This window comes from Megascapheus bottae, chromosome 6 (assembly GCF_031878675.1).
Source record: "Megascapheus bottae isolate mThoBot1 chromosome 6, mThoBot2.hap1, whole genome shotgun sequence".
In the NCBI taxonomy this organism is placed as follows: Eukaryota; Metazoa; Chordata; class Mammalia; order Rodentia; family Geomyidae; genus Megascapheus; species Megascapheus bottae.
In genome coordinates this window covers 69,892,788-69,911,857 of record NC_143514.1, presented here as the reverse complement: position 1 = coordinate 69,911,857, position 19,070 = coordinate 69,892,788, and the positions used below count along the sequence as shown (strand labels likewise).

Here is a 19,070-nt window from a genome sequence, read left to right as displayed (position 1 = left end):
AAGTCTCTTGGATTTTTTTTTCTGCCTAGACTGGCTTTGATTTGCAGATCTCAGCCTCCTGAGTAGCTAGGATTACAGGCATGAGCCATCCAGCACTTTAGCACTGGGGTAAACCACATTGCTTGAGTGTTTAACATAAGCCAGCTTCGTGTGTGTGTGTGTGTGTGTGTGTGTGTGTGTGTGTGTGTGTGAGCATGAGGACACAGGCCACCACTGTCCCTTAGCTTTTTCATTCAAGACTCCCTGTGTCAACTCTTCATTTGAAATAGTTCACCCTATCTTCTTTCTCTTTTCATCCTCCTCTCCCTTTGGGTGTTTTGTTTAGTGCTGGGGATTGATTTGAACTCAGAGCATGCTCTCTGTCCTTTAGTTTTTTTCTCTGAAGGATGGCAACTTAACCACTTGAGCCACAGTTCCACTTCTGCCTTTCCCTTGGTTAACTGGAGATAAGAATGACTCAGACTTGAGGCTGGGAGTTTGGCCTAGTGGTAGAGTGCTCACCTAGCATGCATGAAGACCCGGGTTCAATTCCTTGGTACCACATACATAGAAAAAAGCTGGAAGTGGTGCTGAGGTTCAAGTGGTAGAGCTCTGGCTTTGAGAAAGTCCAAGGACAGTGCTCAGGCCCTGAGCTCAAGCCCAGGACTGGCAAAAAAAAAAAAAAATGACTCAGACTTTCCTGTGGGGACTGGCTCTAAACTGTAATCCTCATATCTCAGCCTCTTGACTAGCTAGCATTGCAGGCGTGAGCCACCAGCGCCCAGCTGAGAGCAGTTGTTTTTATGAGATGTCCCTGTCTGGGCGTGGCTTGTGTCTCCTCTCGGTCCGTATCAGCTGGAATGTTCTGATAGTGAGGTTGTGTACTTTTCAGGATGTCCTTCCTTGAAGTGCCTCACGTCTGTCCACCTGGAGAGGCTGGTGGTCACGTTGGGATCTAGGGAGAGGTGAGGTGGCTTTCCTCTGGATAGTTACCATTTTCCTCCCTTGCAAGTAACCAGCAGAGGGGGGACGCCTTGGGGTCCCAGTCAGCTTCCTGTTCCTGTCACTTGTGCTGTGTTAATCTCTGATGGACAGGAATGGGTGTGGGCTCCTGCTGCCTGCCGCCTTCACTGTCCCTGCCACCCTATCCCTGCCACCCTATCCCCTGTGGGCACATGAATGGAACACTGTGGAAATTAGCAAGATGAGGTACCTCCTCCTCCCTCGTGACCCCCCCACCCAAGAAAGTCACAGAGTGAGCCTTGGGAGCCCAGCAAGGTGGACCCAGCAGATGAGGGATGTTGGTGGGTTCAAGAAATACATTTAAGAGCTGGGCGCAGTGGCTCACGCCTGTAATCTTAGCTACTTAGGAGTCTGAGATCTGAGGATTGAAGTTCAAAGCCATCCCAGGCATTAAAGAATGTGAGACTCTTGTCTTCAATTACTCACCAGAAAACTGGAAGTGGCACTGTGGCTCAAGAGGTAGGGTGGTAGCCTTGAGCTGAAGAGTTCAGGGACAACACCCACACCCAGAGTCCAAGCCCCAGGACTGACACAAAAAAAAAAAAGAAAAAAAATACATTTCAGGCCAGGCCCTGGATGCCCATACCTATAACCCTAGCTACTCAAGAGGCTGAGATCTGAGGATCATAGTTCAAAGCCAGCCCAGGCAAGAAAGTCCATGAGACTCTTATTTCCAATGGACCACCAGAAAACCAGAAATGGCGCTGTGGCTCAAGGTGGTATTGTGCTAGCCTTGGGTAAAAGGAGTTCAGAGACAGTACCCCAGACCTGAGCTCAAGCCCCACAATCAAGAACAAAGAAAAAAGGAGAGAAAGAGAGAGAGAGGGAGAGGAAAGAAAGAGAGAAAAAGAAAGAAGGAAGGAAGGAAGGAAGGAAGGAAGGAAGGAAGGAAGAGAGACCAGGAGTTTGGCTTAGTGGTGGAGTGCTTGACTAGCATGCATGATGACCCAGTTTCTATTCCTTGGTACCATGTACACAGAAAAAGCCAGAAGTGGTTCTGTGACTCAGTGGTAGAAAACTAGCCTTGAAAAAGCTCAAGAACAGTGCTCTGGCCCTGCGTTCATGCCCCAGGACTGGCAAACAAATCAAACAAAGGAAACTTAGGGGCGAATCAGATAGGAAGCACAGCTCAGTGCTGGACTCCATCCTGGGGCCCCTGACCCGGTGTGTGTGTGTGTGTGTGTGTGTGTTCATTTCAGAGAAGGCTGCTGTCCTCTGTCACAGGCTGTTTTTGTGCTGTCAGTCAGGGCACAGTGTAGCACGATGTGGCAGTACACAGCGTTCTGCACAAAGACCAGCAGTTCTGCTCCAAATAAAGACATTGCCACAGGAAGGGAGGTTCCCTGTGGGGGGATTAGGGTTTGGCACAAGCCACCAGCAAGCGACTGGGTGGACGGACTGCCTGGGTGTGGGAGGCAGCTGGAGAAACATCAGGGCCACTGATTTTCCCCCTGGGGTCTCCAGAGCAGGCTTGGAGCTCCCTAATTCTTCTGAAGCATGAAAGACACTTGCGAGCTGTGCACAAATGCATTTGCCTGCTGAATTTCAAATAGCTTCCTCCATGCCCCTTAGCTACCTAGCTGAGACACAAAGAACCTAATGACTGCACCGAGGATCCTAAGATGCAATTAGATTTTCTCAGTGGAGAAGGCTGCCAGACGTCGTTGCCGTGTTGCAGGGGAGTTGTGGGGTGAGGGACACCCTGCATTCTCAGATGTTGCTGCACATACAGGCACTGGGAAATCAGTCACCTCCCCAAAGCCACAGCCACCTGCCCTGTAACTGGGAGTTGAAGTTCACAGCCCTACTATAAACTCAAAGCATTGGGCTGGGAATGTGGTTTAGTGGTAGAGTGCTTGCTTAGCACACATGAAGCCCTGGGTTCAATTCCTCAGTACCACAGAAAACAAAAAAAAAGGCAGAAGTGGCACTGTGGTTACAAGTGGTAGAGTGCTAGCCTTGAGCAAAAGAAGCTCAGGGACAGTGCCCAGGCCCTGAGTTCAAGCCCCAGGTTGGCATTTCGGCAAGATTTGTAGTCACCATCTGGAGTTCTAACAGTCTCTGGTTCAAATCCTACACCTGCCACTTACTACCAGCTATTTCCCTGAAATAAGTGATGAATCCCTCTGAGTCTTCCTTTTTTCCACTGCACTGCGTGGAAAAGAATAGTGTCCAATGCTGGGCACCAATGGCTCATGCTTGTAGTCTTAGCTACTCAGGAGGCTGAGATCTGAGGATCTCAGTTCAAAGCCAGTGCAGGCAGGAAAGTCTGTGAGACTCTTATCTCCAATTAACTACCAGAAAACCAGCAGTGGAGCTGTGGCTCAAAGTGATAAGAGTGCTAGCCTTGAGCAAAAATAGCTCAAGGACAATGCTCAAACCCTGAATTCAAACTCCCCGACCAACTGAAAGAAAGGAGGAAAGAAAGAAAGAAAGAAAGAAAGAAAGAAAGAAAGAGAGAAAGAAAGAGAGAAAGAAAGAAAGAGAGAAAGGAAGAAAGAGAGAAAGGAAGAAAAGAAAGAAGTCATCTTGCTGATGAGGGGTCTTTATAGAGTTCCAAAGTAGACCAGACACACATATAATGAGAGGGGTACACATACAAGAGGCAAAGGCATACTTACTCTGGAGATAACTCCTGAATCCATTAACCTCACATGTATTCATCGATTCCTCCAGGCACAGTTCTCAGGACTAATCACGTCTCAAAGTTTCCACCTGCCCCCACCTTTAATCCTCACAAGGGGTTGGTTGAGGTTTCAACATGAGTTTTGGTGGGACAGTCAAACCGTAACAGTAGGTTCTGGTATGTTCTTTTACTCCTTTTTTTTTTTTTTTTTGGTGCAGGTCCCAGGGCTTAAACTCTGAGCCTGGGCACCGTCCCTGAATCTCAAGAGCTTTTCTGCCCAGGCTGGCTTCAAACTGTGATCCTTAAATCTCAGCCTCTGGAGTAGCTAGGGTTATAGGTCTAAGCCACCAATAGCTGGGTTGAATTGTTATTTTAAGGAGTCGTTCAAAAGGGTTATGATATTACAAATTAGGTTATACGAGTACTATGCTTCCTCATTTTCTATTTTTGCCAGTCCTGGGGCTTGTACCCAGGGCCTGAGCACTGTTGTTGGGCATTCCTTAAGGTGAGCACTCTTCCACTTGAGCTTGAGCCACAACACCACTTCTGGCTTTTTCTGTGTATGTGGTACCAAGGAATCGAACCTGGTCTTCATGCATGCTAGGCAAGCATTCTACCACTAGGTCACACTCCCAGCCCTGCTTCCTCATTTTCTCTCACTTTTGTTTTGTTTTGACTGATGGATGGGTGGTTCTTTGGTATCTAGTCACTTCTAGAATTTTCTTATTGTTGGTAGATTTCCAGTTGTTTTTCTGTGGAACTAAAGTGAAGACAGCTAGTCTGTGGCTCTGGATGCTCCCTAGCTGAATTATCTTTTTTCCTCCTCCTCCTCCTCCTCCCCCACCCGCCCTGCATCAGTACCTTGTGGGCATGAGGCAGACTGGGTCCCCTCTTCCCTGGGGAGCAGAAACCCGACCCTCACCCTTCTTTCTGTCCCCTGCTGGAGTTTCCTTGGGGAAGTCATGGGTTTCATTCTGTCTCTGGGAAGCTGCTCTGGCAGTGGCAGGGAAGGGAACCCAAGCTGAATTCAAGCCAGGTCCTTAATTGGATTGGATTGCTCTGCAGCCTGGTGGAGAGGAAGCACTTGCTCCCCCACCCCTCCAGTGGCCAGCATCCATCTTGGATGGCCTACCACTCAAAGAAGCTCCGAGACGAGGTTTCCAGCAACCATGCCTCCCTTTCTAATAGCGTAAATATCTTAAGTATTGCTGGCTCCCTGCTTATTTATGCCACACATTTGTTTACTGAGGGTCTTCTAGGCGCCAGACCTTGTTCCAAGCCCAAACAGCATCTAGGCTCCCAAAGATTGTAGCCAAATACCCAGGCAAAGTATCTTAAGTAGGAAAGACAGTAAGAGCTAGGAAGAAGAATGAAACAAAGTAAAAGGATAGACAGTGGGGAGGACATCTCTGATGATGGTTGCATAAAGCCCTGAGGAACTAAAGAGGACAACTAGATCAATCATGCTTTATGCAAAGGGAACAGCAAGAGCAAAGGTACTAGGGCAAGAATTCCCTCCATATAGTAGAACATAAATCTTTTGCCACCACTTCTGTAACTCTGGTCCATCATTCTTCTTAGTGACCACAAAGAATAGCCCAGAGCTTAGAGAAAGACATATTTCACAAGATCACATAAATCTCCTGAAAAGGAAAAATAAAACAACAAAAAAGATTCACAGGGGGCTAGAAATGTGGCTTAGGGGTAGAGTGCTTGCCTAGCATGCATGAACGCCTGGGTTCCATTCCTTAGTATCACTTACACAGAAAAAGGTGGCACTGTGGCTCAAGTGATAGAGTGCTAGCCTTGAGCAAAAGAAGTTTAAGAACAGTGCCCAGGCTCAGAGTTCAAGCCCAAGACCGGGAGAAAAAAAGGGAAAGATACACAGGGAAATATCCATGGTTACATTATCTAAAGGCAAAAGAGAGCCAGGTACTAGTAGTTTATGCTTGTAACCCTAGCTACAAAGAGGCTGAGATCTGAGGATCTGCTCCAGTCGGAGCAGGAAAGTCTGTAAGATTCTTATCGCCAATGAAATACTAAAAAGCTGCAAGTGGCTCTGTGGCTCAAATGGTAAAGTGCTAGTCTGGAGCAAAGGATGCTTGGGGATAGTGCCCAGGCCCTGAGTTCAAATCCCAGCACACACACACACACACACACACACACTCATGTGATTAATGAAGGATTTACCCCAACCCTATTCCTTTTTGCCAGTCCTGGGCTTGTGCTCAGAGCCTGAACACTGTTCAAGGCTGGAGCTCTACCACTTGAGCCACAGCTCCACTTCACCACTTACACTTTGGCTTTTTCTTTTTTTGGGGGGGGGTGGGTAGGTCATGGGGCTTGACCTCTGGGCCTGGGCACTGTCCCTGAGCTCTTCAGCTCAAGTCTACTGCCCTACCCTTGAGCCACAGCACCATTTCCTGTTTTCTAGTGATTACTTGGAGTCTTAGGCTTGGTAGTGCTGGGGCTTTGATTCAAGATCCTCAGATCTCAGCCTCCTGAGTAGCTAGGATTACAGGTGTGAGCGTCCTCACAATATTTTAATTGTATTTTGTTTTGTCTTTTTCTTTTTTGATACTGGGGATTGAACCCCGAATGTTACACTTGCTACTACTGATGTCTAGCCCAGTCTTATTGAACACTTACTATATGCTTTATTAACTTGTAATGTACTTTATTATTACTACTATTACTATTGTTTGCCTCAGAAACTGTTTGTTTGTTTGTTTGCCAATCCTGGGCTTGAGCTCAGGGCCTGAGCACTGTCCTTGGACTTTCTCAAGGCTAGAGCTCTACCACCTGAGCCTCAGTACCATTTGCATTTTTTTTTTCTATGTATATGGTACCAAGGAATCGAACCCGGGTCTTCGTGCATGCTAGGCAAGCACTCTACCACTAGGCCAAACTCCCGGCCCAGAAACTGTATTTCTAAACCAAGAAGAGTTGAATTGACAAGTATCTCCTCTCCTCTGTCCCTGTCTGTACTAACCCAGTCTCTCCCTTCAGGGAAGGCCAGATCTACAGGGAAGCTGGCAAGGTCGGTACTTCTATAAACACCACTGGTCAAGTTAAACTTCAGCCAAACATATGGGTAAGTCCTAGTTGGCAGGATTTTATAGGATTTAATTCACAGGGTAGTGACAGAATCCAAATTCAAAGCCAAGTTGAAAATTTCCATAGTCGAGGTGCCTGGCATCAGACAAGATGGTTAAGTATCAGTCATGTGGTGGGTGCTATGAAAGACGCAAAGGAAAAAAACCCAGGATGTGGGAGTCTCAAAGGCAGTGCTTAAAAGCCTGCCACCAATGGCTCCTGCCTGTCATCCTAGCTTTTCAGGAGGCTGAGATATGAGGATCATAGTTTGAAGCCAGTCTTGGCCACCAAATCTCAAAAGAACCTATCTCCAATTAAACAGAAACAACAGAAACTAGAAATGGAGGCGTGGCTCAAGTGGTAGAGTGCCAGTACTAAGAGAAAGCTAAGCAAGAGTGCCATGGCTGAGTTCAAGCCCCAGCACAGGCACAAACACACAAAAAAATTCTCGGCTTTTGGGAATCAATCTGAGTGGACAGTTACCATGTGTGCCAGGTATAGTTCAGCATAGAAGAGCATAAATAATAATTGACATTTATTGGATTCTTGTGCTTATATTCTTTTTGCCAGGCGTGGGGCTTGAACTCAGGCCTGGCCACTGTCCTTGAGCTTTCTCAAGGTTAATGCTTTACCACTTGAGCCACAGTACACTTCTGTGGCTTTTTCTGTGTATGTGGTACTGAGGAGTTGAACCTAGGGCTTCATGCACGCTAGGCAAGCACTCTATCATTACACCATACTCCTGGCCAATAGTTTGGTTTTTTTCATTTTATCTTTTTAGTCTTCATAGTAAGTGGGTATTGAACTCAAGTACTAGAGAATATTGTGTAAGTTCTGCACTACTGACTTCTAGCCCAGTCCTATTGAACACTTATTATATGCTTTATTAACTGTGTAATGTACTTTATTATTACTACAATTATTATTGGTTGGTAGTACTGGGGTTTGAACTCAGGATCATCCATTTGTTAGGCAGGCCTTCTTTCCACTACTTGAGCCACACCCTCAGTTATTTTTGGTGATTTTCCAGATCAGGCCTGAAATTTTTTTGGGTGCTTCTTTTTTTGCCTGGGCTGGTCTTGAACCACAATCTTCCTGACCTCCTAAATTGACTGGGATTATAGATGTAAGCAATTTATTCAATCTCTAGAACAATTCTATGAAGCAAGCATCATAATGATTGCTTTATTATTGGAGACCATGGCATGGACAGAGTAAGTTGCTCAAAGAACACAGGTGACGCATGTTTTCTCTCGCATGTGAAAGCTAGGTCTAAAGTGTAACGGGACATGATAACCTACACAGGCATTCATATGCAGGCAGACTTGAAGTGGTTATCATAGGGGAGGAGCTCAAAGGTATCACATTCCTTTGAACACTTTTTTTTTAATTTGACCTCATGATTTTATTGTGTTCATAACAAAAGTTGGAGCATAGAACTGAATCCCTTGCCCTTTTCTCTTTTTCTCTCCTCCCAGTTCAAAATGTTTACATCTTTTTCTTTTTTATTTTTTTGTCAATGGTGGTGCTTGAACTCTGGGCCTGGGCATTGTGAGCTATTCAGTGCAAGGGTACTGCCCTACCCCTTGAGCCACAGCACCACCTTTGGTTTTTCTGATGGTTAAGAGTCTCACAGACTTTAGTGCCTGGGCTGGCTTTGAACCATGATCCTCAGATCTCAGCCTCCTGAGTAGCTAGAATTACAGGCAGGAGCCACTGCGCCCAGCTTGCATCTCTTAATAGCCAGGATTCCGGGCTGGAAATCATAGCTTAGTGGTAGAGTACTTGCCTAGAATGCATGAAGTTCCCTGGGTTTGATTCCTCAATACCACATAAACTGGAAAAGCTGGAATAGCTGAAGTGGTAGAGTGCTAGCCTTCAAGGTAGCCAGGTGCTGGTGGCTCACATTGGGAGGCTGGGATCTGGGATCTCAGTTCAAAGCCAGGTGGGCACTAAAGGCCTTGAGACTCTTATTTCCAATTAACCACTAGAAAACCAGGAAGTAGTGCTGTGGCTCAAGTGGTAGGGTGCTAGCCTTGAGCTGAAGAGCTTAGGGATAGCACCCAGGCTGAGAGTTAAAACTCCACGACTGACCAAAAAAACAAAAAAAACCAACCCCTACTCTTTTCCTCACTCCAGTTCTCCCCTTCTAGGTGAGTCATAGGAGTTAGAAACGTCGGATGTGACTGTAACCAAGTTTCTTAAGCACAGGCTCTGCCTGGGGGTTTTCTCCAAGATCTGTGGCAGAGAACCCCCTCCACCTTCCTCTCTGTGAAGATCTGTGTGAAGTCAGAGTAACTCACAGAGCCCAGCAACTGCCAATCTCCTTCCAGGCCTGGGCCATTTCTATGTCCTGGCGCTGTTGCTGTGAGCCAGACTGGGTGTGTGACAAGACGCATGCTCATTGATGATCCAGACTGCATTTGGCAATCCCCTCTGTTGCTCCAGTTTGAACAGGAAGGCCTAAATTCTCCCTTGCCTCTGGGCTGCCTGGGGTCTTCTTTGAAGTCCAGTTAGGTCATTTTAGATTTGGACTTGCTTTGAACTGATTAGAACCATTTTGGCTTCTTTTCAGGCCTGAGAGGGAAGCTAGAAGAGAACTTGAATGAAGTTCCTAATTCCCTGAAAAAACTAACAAGAGTTCAGAGTCCAACCAGTCACTTCGGTTTGTTTTGACTTCAAGTCCTCATCTACTAGGCAGTCTTCTGGCGTTTTTGAATTTTCAACAAGCTTTCCAGATAAAGGAAATAAGATCTAAAGTTTGCAAGGACATTGCTGGGTCAAGATGGGAGCTGAGTTTATGGCTCAAGCCTGTAATTCTAGTTACTTGAGAGAAGAGATGGGAAATCAAGGTTCGAGGCCAGCCCAGGCATAAAACATTCAGGAGACTCCGTCACAATCAATGGCTGGGCTCAGTGGTACAAGCCTGCTATTCAACTTACAGGGGAAACAATGGCTGGGGGCCTTGGTCATCCTTACGTAGCAAGGGAAGCAAAATATAGAAGGACCGCAGCTGCCACTGGTCCATGCTAGCCTGCCAACATGAGACCCTATCGGAAAAACAAGACAAAGGGAGCGGAGTTGTGGCTCAAGTGGTAGCATGCTACTCAAGAAGCTGAGTTCAATTCCCAACACTACCAAAAGAAAAAGTAAGGAAAGTAGGAAGGAGGGAAGGAGGGAAAAAGAGAGACTTGAAAAAGCAAGCAAACAAGAGAAAGAAAAAAGATGGGGCCAGGTGCTGGTGCTCTTGCCTATAGTCTTAGCTACTCAGGAGTCAAAAATCTGAAAATCATGGTTCCAAGCCTGCCTATGAGGCTCTTCTCTCCCAATTAACCACTATAAAAAGCCAGAAGTGGAGCTGAGGCTCGAATGGTGGACAGCCAGCTCTGAATGAAAACAACTCAGTCCCTGAATTCCAGCCCCAGTAGAACTTGGAGAGTTTCACTCCAGAGCCAGGTATTTGCTGTCCCGGTGCGGAAACCTGAGCAACAGGCTTGGGGCAGAGGACAAAGTAATGCTGCAGGTTTCACTGCACGTTCCAGCATCCATGCAGTCTGTTCTGGTGGGTGCTAGGGCCAGGATGTGGAGACAATCACCCATCGTGGCCCTTCCGGAATACACACATCAACCTGACCCAAGTATTAGGGAAAAGATTGGGAAAGACACAGGATTTGGGGGGGGGGGGAGAAGTATAGGGCAGTTGCCCCAAGCGGTCAACAGTGGCAGAACCGGCTTGGGGTGCTTGGTTAGCACACTGCCTGGGGGGCGGGCGTCCCGCCCTGGAGGCTCTCAGTCCTGGTGGAGGGGGCACCTCTTCAGAACGGCCCTCCAGCTCCTGATCGGGGTGGGCGGAGGGGTGGAGGAAGTGGGGGCGCGGGGTCCCGGAGGAGACGGCTGGGTGGGGAAGGGCAGGGATCCCTGCGGTGGCGACCGGAGAGTCAAAGCCAAGAGGAAGGAGAAGCACCCTTTCGGGAACGTTTTCCCGAGAAGTTTCCGTCCCTCCTCCTGACACTGCAGGCTGGGGAGGCGGCCCCTGCCTGCCGTTAAGGGCGGTGGATGTAAGTCCTGGGGCTGCAGCCCCGGAGAGGGCTGGAGGAGGCATGAGGTCACCTGGCGCCGAACCAGCAACAGCTGCGGAGGACTCGCAGCCGCGGCGGAGGGAGGCGGTGTCAGGCTCCGGCCCGCGAGGAGGCGAGGCTTACACCCCGTCCACCTCGCTAGGAGCCGGCCTTCCTACCGCCCCACCGAGGCCACGCCCCCACATAGACCACGCCCCTAGGCCACACCCCCGAGCTAGGCCACGCCCCTACGCAACCCCCACGGCGCTTAAACGGTTCCCCCACCCCAACTGGCGCCAGAGCAGTTCCTCCGCCTCCCCGCCCTTGGCCACGCCCTCAGCCCTCAGGCCCGCCCATTTCCTCCGGAGAGTCCCGCCGCGCCCCAGACCTTGGCCACGCCCCCAGACAAGACCACACCTCCTCCGCCACGCCCCGTGGTTTTAGAAGCGTCTCGGTGCGCCGCTGTCGCCTGAGTCGCGCGCGGGCCGTGGGGCGGGTGCGGAGGACGCGGCCAGCTCGACGCCCGGACTGTCCAGGGAGCGCAGCGCAGCGCCAGCAGCCCGCAGCCAGAGCAGCCTCAGAGCCGCAGCCGCGCCGAGCCGACCATGGCGTTGTCGATGCCGCTGAACGGGCTGAAGGAGGAGGACAAAGAGCCCCTCATCGAGCTCTTCGTCAAGGTGAGCGCCCGCCGCCGTCCCGCGGCCGAGCCCCGCGCGTCCGCCTGGCCCGGGTGGGCTGGGGGGGCCGCGTCTTCCCGAAGCGCCCCGCCCGGCGCGCCACGTGGGCTCCCCGCTCCCCCCCGGTGCCCATTGTCTCCGGGCCACCCGCGCCTTCCCGCCTCCCGGGAGCCGGGGCGGGGACGGGTCCGCAGAAAGCTCTAGAAGGGGCGGCGGGGCGGCGGCGGATGCGGGAGCGGCGCCCCGCGGCCGGGAGGAGAGGGAAGAGCCCGGGTCCCGGGGCTGACCTGGAGGCGCGCGTCCTGTCCCCCACCCCGGCTCTGCCCGCCCTCCGCCCCGGTCCGCGCCCTCCAGCCCCCTGCCCGCGGGCGGGGCGAACCAGTTTAGCGCGCGTTTGCCACAGCACCTTTGCGCCCCTCGGATCTGAAACTGAAACTTTTCATCTGGGATGCAGTCTTCAAAGGAGAACAAGTACCGGGGCAGGGGTTCCCCCGCGGAAGACCGGGCTCCCGGCTTGGGGTTTCCTGCCGTCTGGTCTTCTGGTGTCTCCAGCGCCGAGGATTTCGTATGATGCAACATGTTGGCTGCTCCCCCTGCTCGTTGCCGCCCCGGGAAAGATTGTGTGCCCTTTTGTTTGGAAAGGAAAAAAAAATGGATGAGAGAAGGAATTCATCCCCCTGCTTGGCTCTCAGAGGGGTGGATTCCTCCCTCCCCACGTCCTTCCCACACCCCTGGAGCGTTCACGTCCTGGAATTAGCGTGTTTTGCTACTTCCAAACACCATCCGTGGCCATTCCCCCCCCCCCCTTCTGTCGTGTTTTTCGGGTTTAGCTGGATCCAGCTCCTTTTCCCCAAAACGATTTCTTGGCGGTTCTCTCAGCCAGGCTGACTTAGAACGGGACAACACTGGAAGCGTGAGCAGGGATCCAGAACTTTTCCGTTTTCTTTCCTGAGTTTTTGGTGTGGAGAAGGGAATTGAAGGGCCCATGTAAGAAATGGCGAGGAGAAAGGATCTGCCAGTGAGTGAGCGGACCAGTGTTTGTCCTAGGACTTTCTTTCGTTATCACTTTTAGAAACGGCTTGGTCCCCGCAACGGGAAGCGCAGCAGGGCATAGAACTTCCAGAGTGGCAGTGAAGTCTCACTTGCTCAGAGTGACAGTATTTTGAGGAGGAGGGAATGTGGGAACGAACTTGAAATAAGGGAAAGGAAGAGCGGGGAGTGGAAAGCTGCGTGGAAAGGGTGGGTCAGAGGAAAAAGTTAAGAGGTTAGAATAGGAAAGAATTTCCTTATTCTTAGAAAACAGTATATGCTAACGACTCAAAAGAAGAATGGTGAATGTTCTGAGCATTTTTAAACTTAGAATTAAAGGATAATATCAGAATGGTTTCTCTTCAGTATTCTGGCTCACGAGGGAAACACTTGCCTAACACGCAATTAAGTCAGGCCTTAATTCAGGCCTCAAGACTGGGAGAAAAATGAGGAAGGAGTTGGGAGTGGGGAATGCTAGTTCTAGCTACTCAGGGAGGAGGTTAGATGATTTCAGATTTAGGGATAGATTCTTACCTCAAAAGCAAAATGAAGAAGCAGGGTGTCAGAGGCTCTCACCTATAATCCCAGCTACTCAGGAGGCCAAGATCTGAGGACTGCAGTTCAAAGCAGTCTGGGCATTAAAGTCCTGAGACTTTAATCTCCAATTAACCACCAGAAAACCAGCAGTGGTGCTGTGACTCAAGTGCTAGAGCACTAGCCTTGAGTTGAAGAGCTCAGGGACAGTGCCCAGGCCTAGAGTTCAAGCCCCACAATCCACCAAAAAACAACAACACCACCAAAAAAAGAAAGACTGGGGGCGGGGGTGTGGCTCAAGTTTGCAGATCCCCTGTCCAGTAAGCCCTGGATTCAAACTCCGGTACTGCAAAGAGAGAAAAAAAATTAAAACAATTGGAAAGATGCTAGAGGTATCTAGATCTGTGATAGAGTGATTGCCTAGCATAGACAAGGCTGTAGGTTCAATCCCCATCAACACACATGCACGCAAACACGTGACACACACCAGATCAGTCCTGAGCTTCTGGTGAGTTCCTCTCCTGTAGAAGGATTTGGGTGTGGTCAGGTTCCTGAAGTGAGTCACTTGCATACCCCTTCTTTCTTAGTTTTCCATATCTGTGTTGTGAACCACCTTGAGTCATCCTGCTTGTCACTTGCTGAAAGTCTTTTTTTTTTTTTTTTTGCCAGTCCTGGGGCTTGAACTCAGGGACTTGTCACAGTCCCTGAGCTTTTGTACTTCTGGTTTAGCTAGCACTCTTAACACTGGAGCCCTAGCTCCAGCTATTTTTTTGTTGTTTTGTTTTGTTTTTTTCTTTTGGTGATTAATTGGAGAGAAGAATCTCATGGACTTTGGTGCTGGCTTCAAACCTAGTGAGATCCTCGGCTCTCAGTGTCCTGAGTAGCTAGGATTATAGGCCTGAGCTGCCAATGTCCAGCAGAAGTCTTATTACAGGGCTTGGACACAGAGCAAGAATTGAAGTCATGGTCTTGTGGTTATTTGCTAGGTTATTCTGACCTATTTGCTTTCCTTTCTTAAAGACTTATTTTTATTTGTGAAATGAGAAACAAAATGCTGGCCTGGGATTCAACATAGACCAACTTTTTACTGACAAAGACTAGTGTTGTTTTTAAGGAACTAAAAGGGACAACCAGGAGCTGGGAATTTGGCCTAGTGGTAGAGTGCTTGCCTAGCATGCATGAAGACCCAGGGTCAATTGCCTGGTACCATAAACATAGAAAAAGCCAGAAATGGTGCTATAGATTAAGCGGTAGAGCTTTGAGAAAGGCCAAGGACAGTGCTCAGGTCCTGATTTCAAGCCCCAGGACTGCCCCCCCCCCCGAAAAAAAGGGCAACTAAAATGTTCTCTTGATTCTTCTCAAAACTTATATGTAGAAATGCAAACTTGGGAAAATACCCTTATAAATACAGTGATTTGGAAAGTAATGGGGCTGTGGTGTCTAGAGTGTTGTGCTAAATTGTCTTAATTATTCTGTCAAGAAATAGTTGAGTTTGTAGCAGAGAACTTAAAAAATATTTTTTTTAAAGCAGGAATAAGAACACAATTTATCACATGCGTCCACACAATTTATTACTTGACTAAGGCATGGGAGTATTAGCCTCTGTGCCAGCAGAATTTATTCACTCTTAAGCATAGCATATGTGTAGGCATTCTCTATGCATCCCTTTTCTGTTATTTAACACCAAAATATAGAACCAAAATTGCAGTTTTGGTACAGCTAAGTATTAATTTGTGATCCACAAAATGAGAGAAATTGAAAAGGGACTAGATTCTTCATTGGCTTGTGTGAACCCAGCTGCTGTTGATACTGCTGCCTCTCTCTGCCCACTTTGAGCTTGATAGGACATGAAGCTATTTCTCATCTCCACTTGTCAGAGTTTAGATTTTTTTCCCCTGTATTCTTAGGACTTGAATTCAAGGCCTGGGCTTTCTCAAGACTAGCACTCTACCACTTGAGTAGATTTTTTTTTTCCTTGTTGTCTTGGGACTTGAATTCAGGGCCTGGGCTTTCTCAAGGTTAGCACTCTACCACCTGCTAGTGGTTAGCACCACTTCCTGCTTTTTCTGTGTATGTGGTATGGAGGAATTGAACCTAGGGCTATGTGCATACTAGGCAAGCACTCTGCCTTGTGGCCCCAGAGTTGAGATTTATGAGCTGGGATTTAAATTTGATATACCACTATGAGCTGGGACATGGCTGTAGTAGCCACCAAGCTACTGGGGTCAGGATGGTGGCTATAAATTGTTAATTTTGTGGAGGGTGACATATCAGTACTTCTCTTGATATTTGGAAGAGATTTCTAGTGTGCATGGCTATTTGAATTTGTCTCCTGGCTTCTCCTGATATGTCAATCAAGATCCTTACTCAAGGCTGATGCTCTACTAACTTGATCCACATCTCCATTTCCTGCCTTTTTTTGGGGGGGGTGGGGGTCATCATGGGGCCCGGCTTCGTCCCTTAGCTTTTTCACTCAAGGTTGATGTTCTTCCACTTTGAGGCACACCTCCATTTCTAGTTTTTAGGTGGTTAATTGGAGATAAGAGTCTTACAGAGTCTCTGCCAGGCTGCCATTGAACCATGATCCTCAGATCTCGGCTTTCTGAGTAGTTAGGAATACAGGCTCATAACCAGCTCTCTTCTGACTTGTGACAGCTGGTGAGAACATGCTGAAGACACATCTTTTGTTGTTGTTGTTGCTCAAAGCTAGTGCTTCAAGAACGTGAGCCACAGCTCCACTTCAGTTTTTCTGGTGGTTAATTGGAGAGAAGAGTCTCATGGACTTCTTACCTGGTCTGTCTTTGAGCATCTTCAGATCTCAGCCTCGTGAGTAGCTAGGGCTGTATGTCCCCCCCCTCCCCGCTCCTCCATCTCCAGCCAGTCCTGGGCTTGAGCTCAGAGCCTGAGCACTGTCCTTGGACTTTCTCAAGGCTAGAGCTCTACCATTTGAGTCTCAGCGCCACTTCTGGCTTTTTTTTTTTTTCTTCTGCGTATGTGGTACCAAGGAATTGAACCCAGATCTTTGTGCATGCTAGGCCAGCACTAGATCAAACTACTGGCCCTGGGCTGTAAGTCTTATAAGCCACCAGTGCCTGGCACTGTGCTGCTTCTGGACAAGTAGATGTCTTCTTAAGAGAAAAGGGCCCAGAATGGGGAATTGATGAAACTTCTGAGCGTGGGCGGCTGAACTTGGGAGATCCAGAGAGGATCTGGAACCTGGCTGCCTCTCTTAGCTGTCTTGGAAGGGTGTATACAGAAGTGCCTGGAGGCCTGGAAGGAAGAGATGGTAGGTTGGCTTCCCTTCTTCCTGTTTCCTGGAGCAGTTAGACCTTCAGTGTCCTGGAAGCTTCTGAATAGAGACTTGGTAATTCTATAAAAGGGAAATAGGCTACACAGGATGGATGTGGGATTAGGTATGAGTACAGCATTTGATCAAGTGATGGAATAAGCTTGAATGAATTGTTTAGTGCCTTGCAGAGAATGAAAAGGAAGTTTTTGGAGGAAAATAACATTTAGGTTAGGATTACAAATCATCCAGGAATGCTTTAACAGAAATCATTTCTTTTTTTTTTTTGGCAGTCCTGGGGCTTGAACTCAGGGCCTGGGCACTGTCCTTGGACACTTTTTGCACAAGGCTAGTGCTCTGCCACTTAAGCCACAGTGCCACTGCTAGCTTTTTCTGTGTATGTGGTACTGAGGAATTGAACCCAGGGCTTCATGCATGTTAGGTAAGCACTGTACCATGAGGCTATTCACCCAGCCCTCCAAATATAATTGAGCTTGAGTTGGTAAATTTCCTTGGAACTTTGAATCCTGTTGTCTTTTTTTTTTTTCAAGTTTTAAATATTCTTTATTTGACATTTATACATAAACCACACTAAAATGCCTTTCAATAAGTAAAAGGCAGTTTTCAGAAATGGGGAATTCTAATTAAATTGGTATAGTCAAGACCAAAAATATAGACATTGCCTCATCTTCAGTCATTGCCTCTAACAGGCTAATGATCACAGATTCAAACAGGTTAATTTTTCTTGATGCTGAAACAGGGAAGGGATTTTGCCAGTATTTAAAGATGTTCTCATAATTAGCTATATAAATCTGACTAGAAAACCAATCTTTGACACAGGTGAAGGTATTAATCCATATTCTGCTGAAAAATTGAACATTAGTAAGTCCAATCATATCACAGAATGGGGGTTTGGGGAAGGGAATCTTTTAAAGATCATATTCACTTAACCACAAGCCAGTTTTACTTAAATCGGGACTGTCCAAAAATATTCTGTCAGCCATTCATGATTTGAAACCTGGTTATCAGAGATCAATTGAAGTATGGTACACATTAAAAAGCCATGAGACATTTGTTTTGCAATAAATAGATAAGGCAGTGCTATTACTCATTTGTAGCTTTTTTGAGATAAGCTATCAAATCTGCCCTTTCTCCCTTCTTCTTAATGCCAGCGAAGATCATTTTTGTTCCAGAGATGTACTTTTTGGGATTCTCCAAGAACTCCATCAGTGTATCCTCTCCCCAGGTGATGCCTTTGTTCTTGTTGGCGTCTGTGTAAGAGAACCCAGGTGATTGGCCTGTCTTCCGACCAAACAGATCGGGGAGGTTAGGCCCAGTCTTGTGCTTGCATCCTTTTTCAACGGTGTGGCACTGGGCACACTTCTGAACAAAAATCTTCTTGCCTTTTTCAACATCACCCATTTTAAATTCACTCTCTCGCCGCTACCACAGAAGGACACCGGATACGAAGGCAGACGTCCTGCTCTCTCCCTGTTGTCTTTTTTGAGACTTGGCTTTGGATTTCATCCTCTGGTGCCAGGACCGCCAAGATATAAGAAATATCAATTAGCCTGGCTTGTTTTTTTTTTGTTTTTTCCTTATTTAAACTATAAAACTAGTAGACTCTATCAGATCAATTATAAAGTTATGAAGGTGACCACCTAATGAAGATTAAATAAGTACTTGTTTGAAAGTTGTATTAAAGGGGGCTGGGAGTTTGGCCTAGTGGTAGACCTAGGTTCAGTTCCTTGGGAAAAAAGAAAGTTGTATCAAAGATAGACTAGGAGTACCTTATATTTGTGTAATTTTAAAAATTAGCATATATTAATAGTACAGGGTTTTATTGGGCTATTGTAATATACTTTTTTTTGCCAGTCCTGGGGCTTGAACTCAGAGCCTGCGCACTGTCCTTGAGCTTTCTCAAGGCTAGAGCTCTACCACTTGATCCATACCACCACTTCCAGCTTTTTCAAGGAACCCAGGTCTTGGTGCATGCTAGGCAAGCACTATACCACTAGGCCAAACTCCTGGCACTTGTAATATACTTTAATTACATTAACCCCCATATCTTTTTCTCCCTACTCCCTTCCCCCTTTTCCCATGCTTGTGTCTTTAGGAAAATTGAAGATTTATTAGGATATTGTCACAAGGTGAGGACTGAAGGCAGCGAGGCAGGGAGCATAGACCAGTGTCTCACTGGAGAAGCAGGCTGCTTGGAGGGAGCTGCAGAGTAGTGAAAGAATTCAGGAGATAGGAAAGCAGAAGAATCAAGTGTTTATTTGTTAGGACAAATAAAGAAGGTGGTGGACAGCCTAACAATGGAGGAATGCCCCTAAGCATGCGTTTATAACAGTTTCTTTCTTTCTTTTTGGCAGAGCTGAGGACTGAACTCAGAACCTTGCACTTGCCATGCAAGTGCTCTTCCACTGACCCAAATGCAATACTCTCTTATTCTCTCTCCTTTTTTCTCTTTTTTTTGGGCTTGAGCTCAGGGCCTGAGCACTGTCCTTGGATTTAGTCAAGGCTAGAGCTCTACCACTTGAGCCTCAGCACCACTTCCGGCTTATTTTCTATTTATGTGGTACCAAGGAATTGAACCTGGGTCTTTGTGCATGCTAGGCAAGCACTTTAACCACTAGGCCAAACTCCTGGTGGCCCCTCTTATCCTGTATTTTAAGACAGTTTTTAATGTTTCAGTTTGTTTTCATACATGTATATAACATATTTGTTCATTGAATGTTAATTTTTTTTCTGAGTCTTAG

General features: G+C 47.5%; 1 protein-coding gene and 1 pseudogene across 1 annotated transcript in view; one reads left to right on the top strand and one right to left on the bottom strand.

The window, feature by feature from the left end:
- The first annotated feature begins 11,341 nt into the window (after positions 1 to 11,341).
- Clic4 (CLIC family member 4) overlaps positions 11,342 to 19,070 on the top strand; it is a 55,248-nt gene continuing 47,519 nt past the window's right edge. The window contains exon 1 of the mRNA XM_090335539.1: positions 11,342 to 11,459. Coding sequence (XP_090191665.1) covers positions 11,388 to 11,459 — 72 coding nt within the window. The 5' untranslated portion in view covers positions 11,342 to 11,387. The remainder of the gene's footprint in view (positions 11,460 to 19,070) is intronic.
- LOC150062313 (cytochrome c pseudogene) lies at positions 17,364 to 17,754 on the bottom strand (annotated as a pseudogene).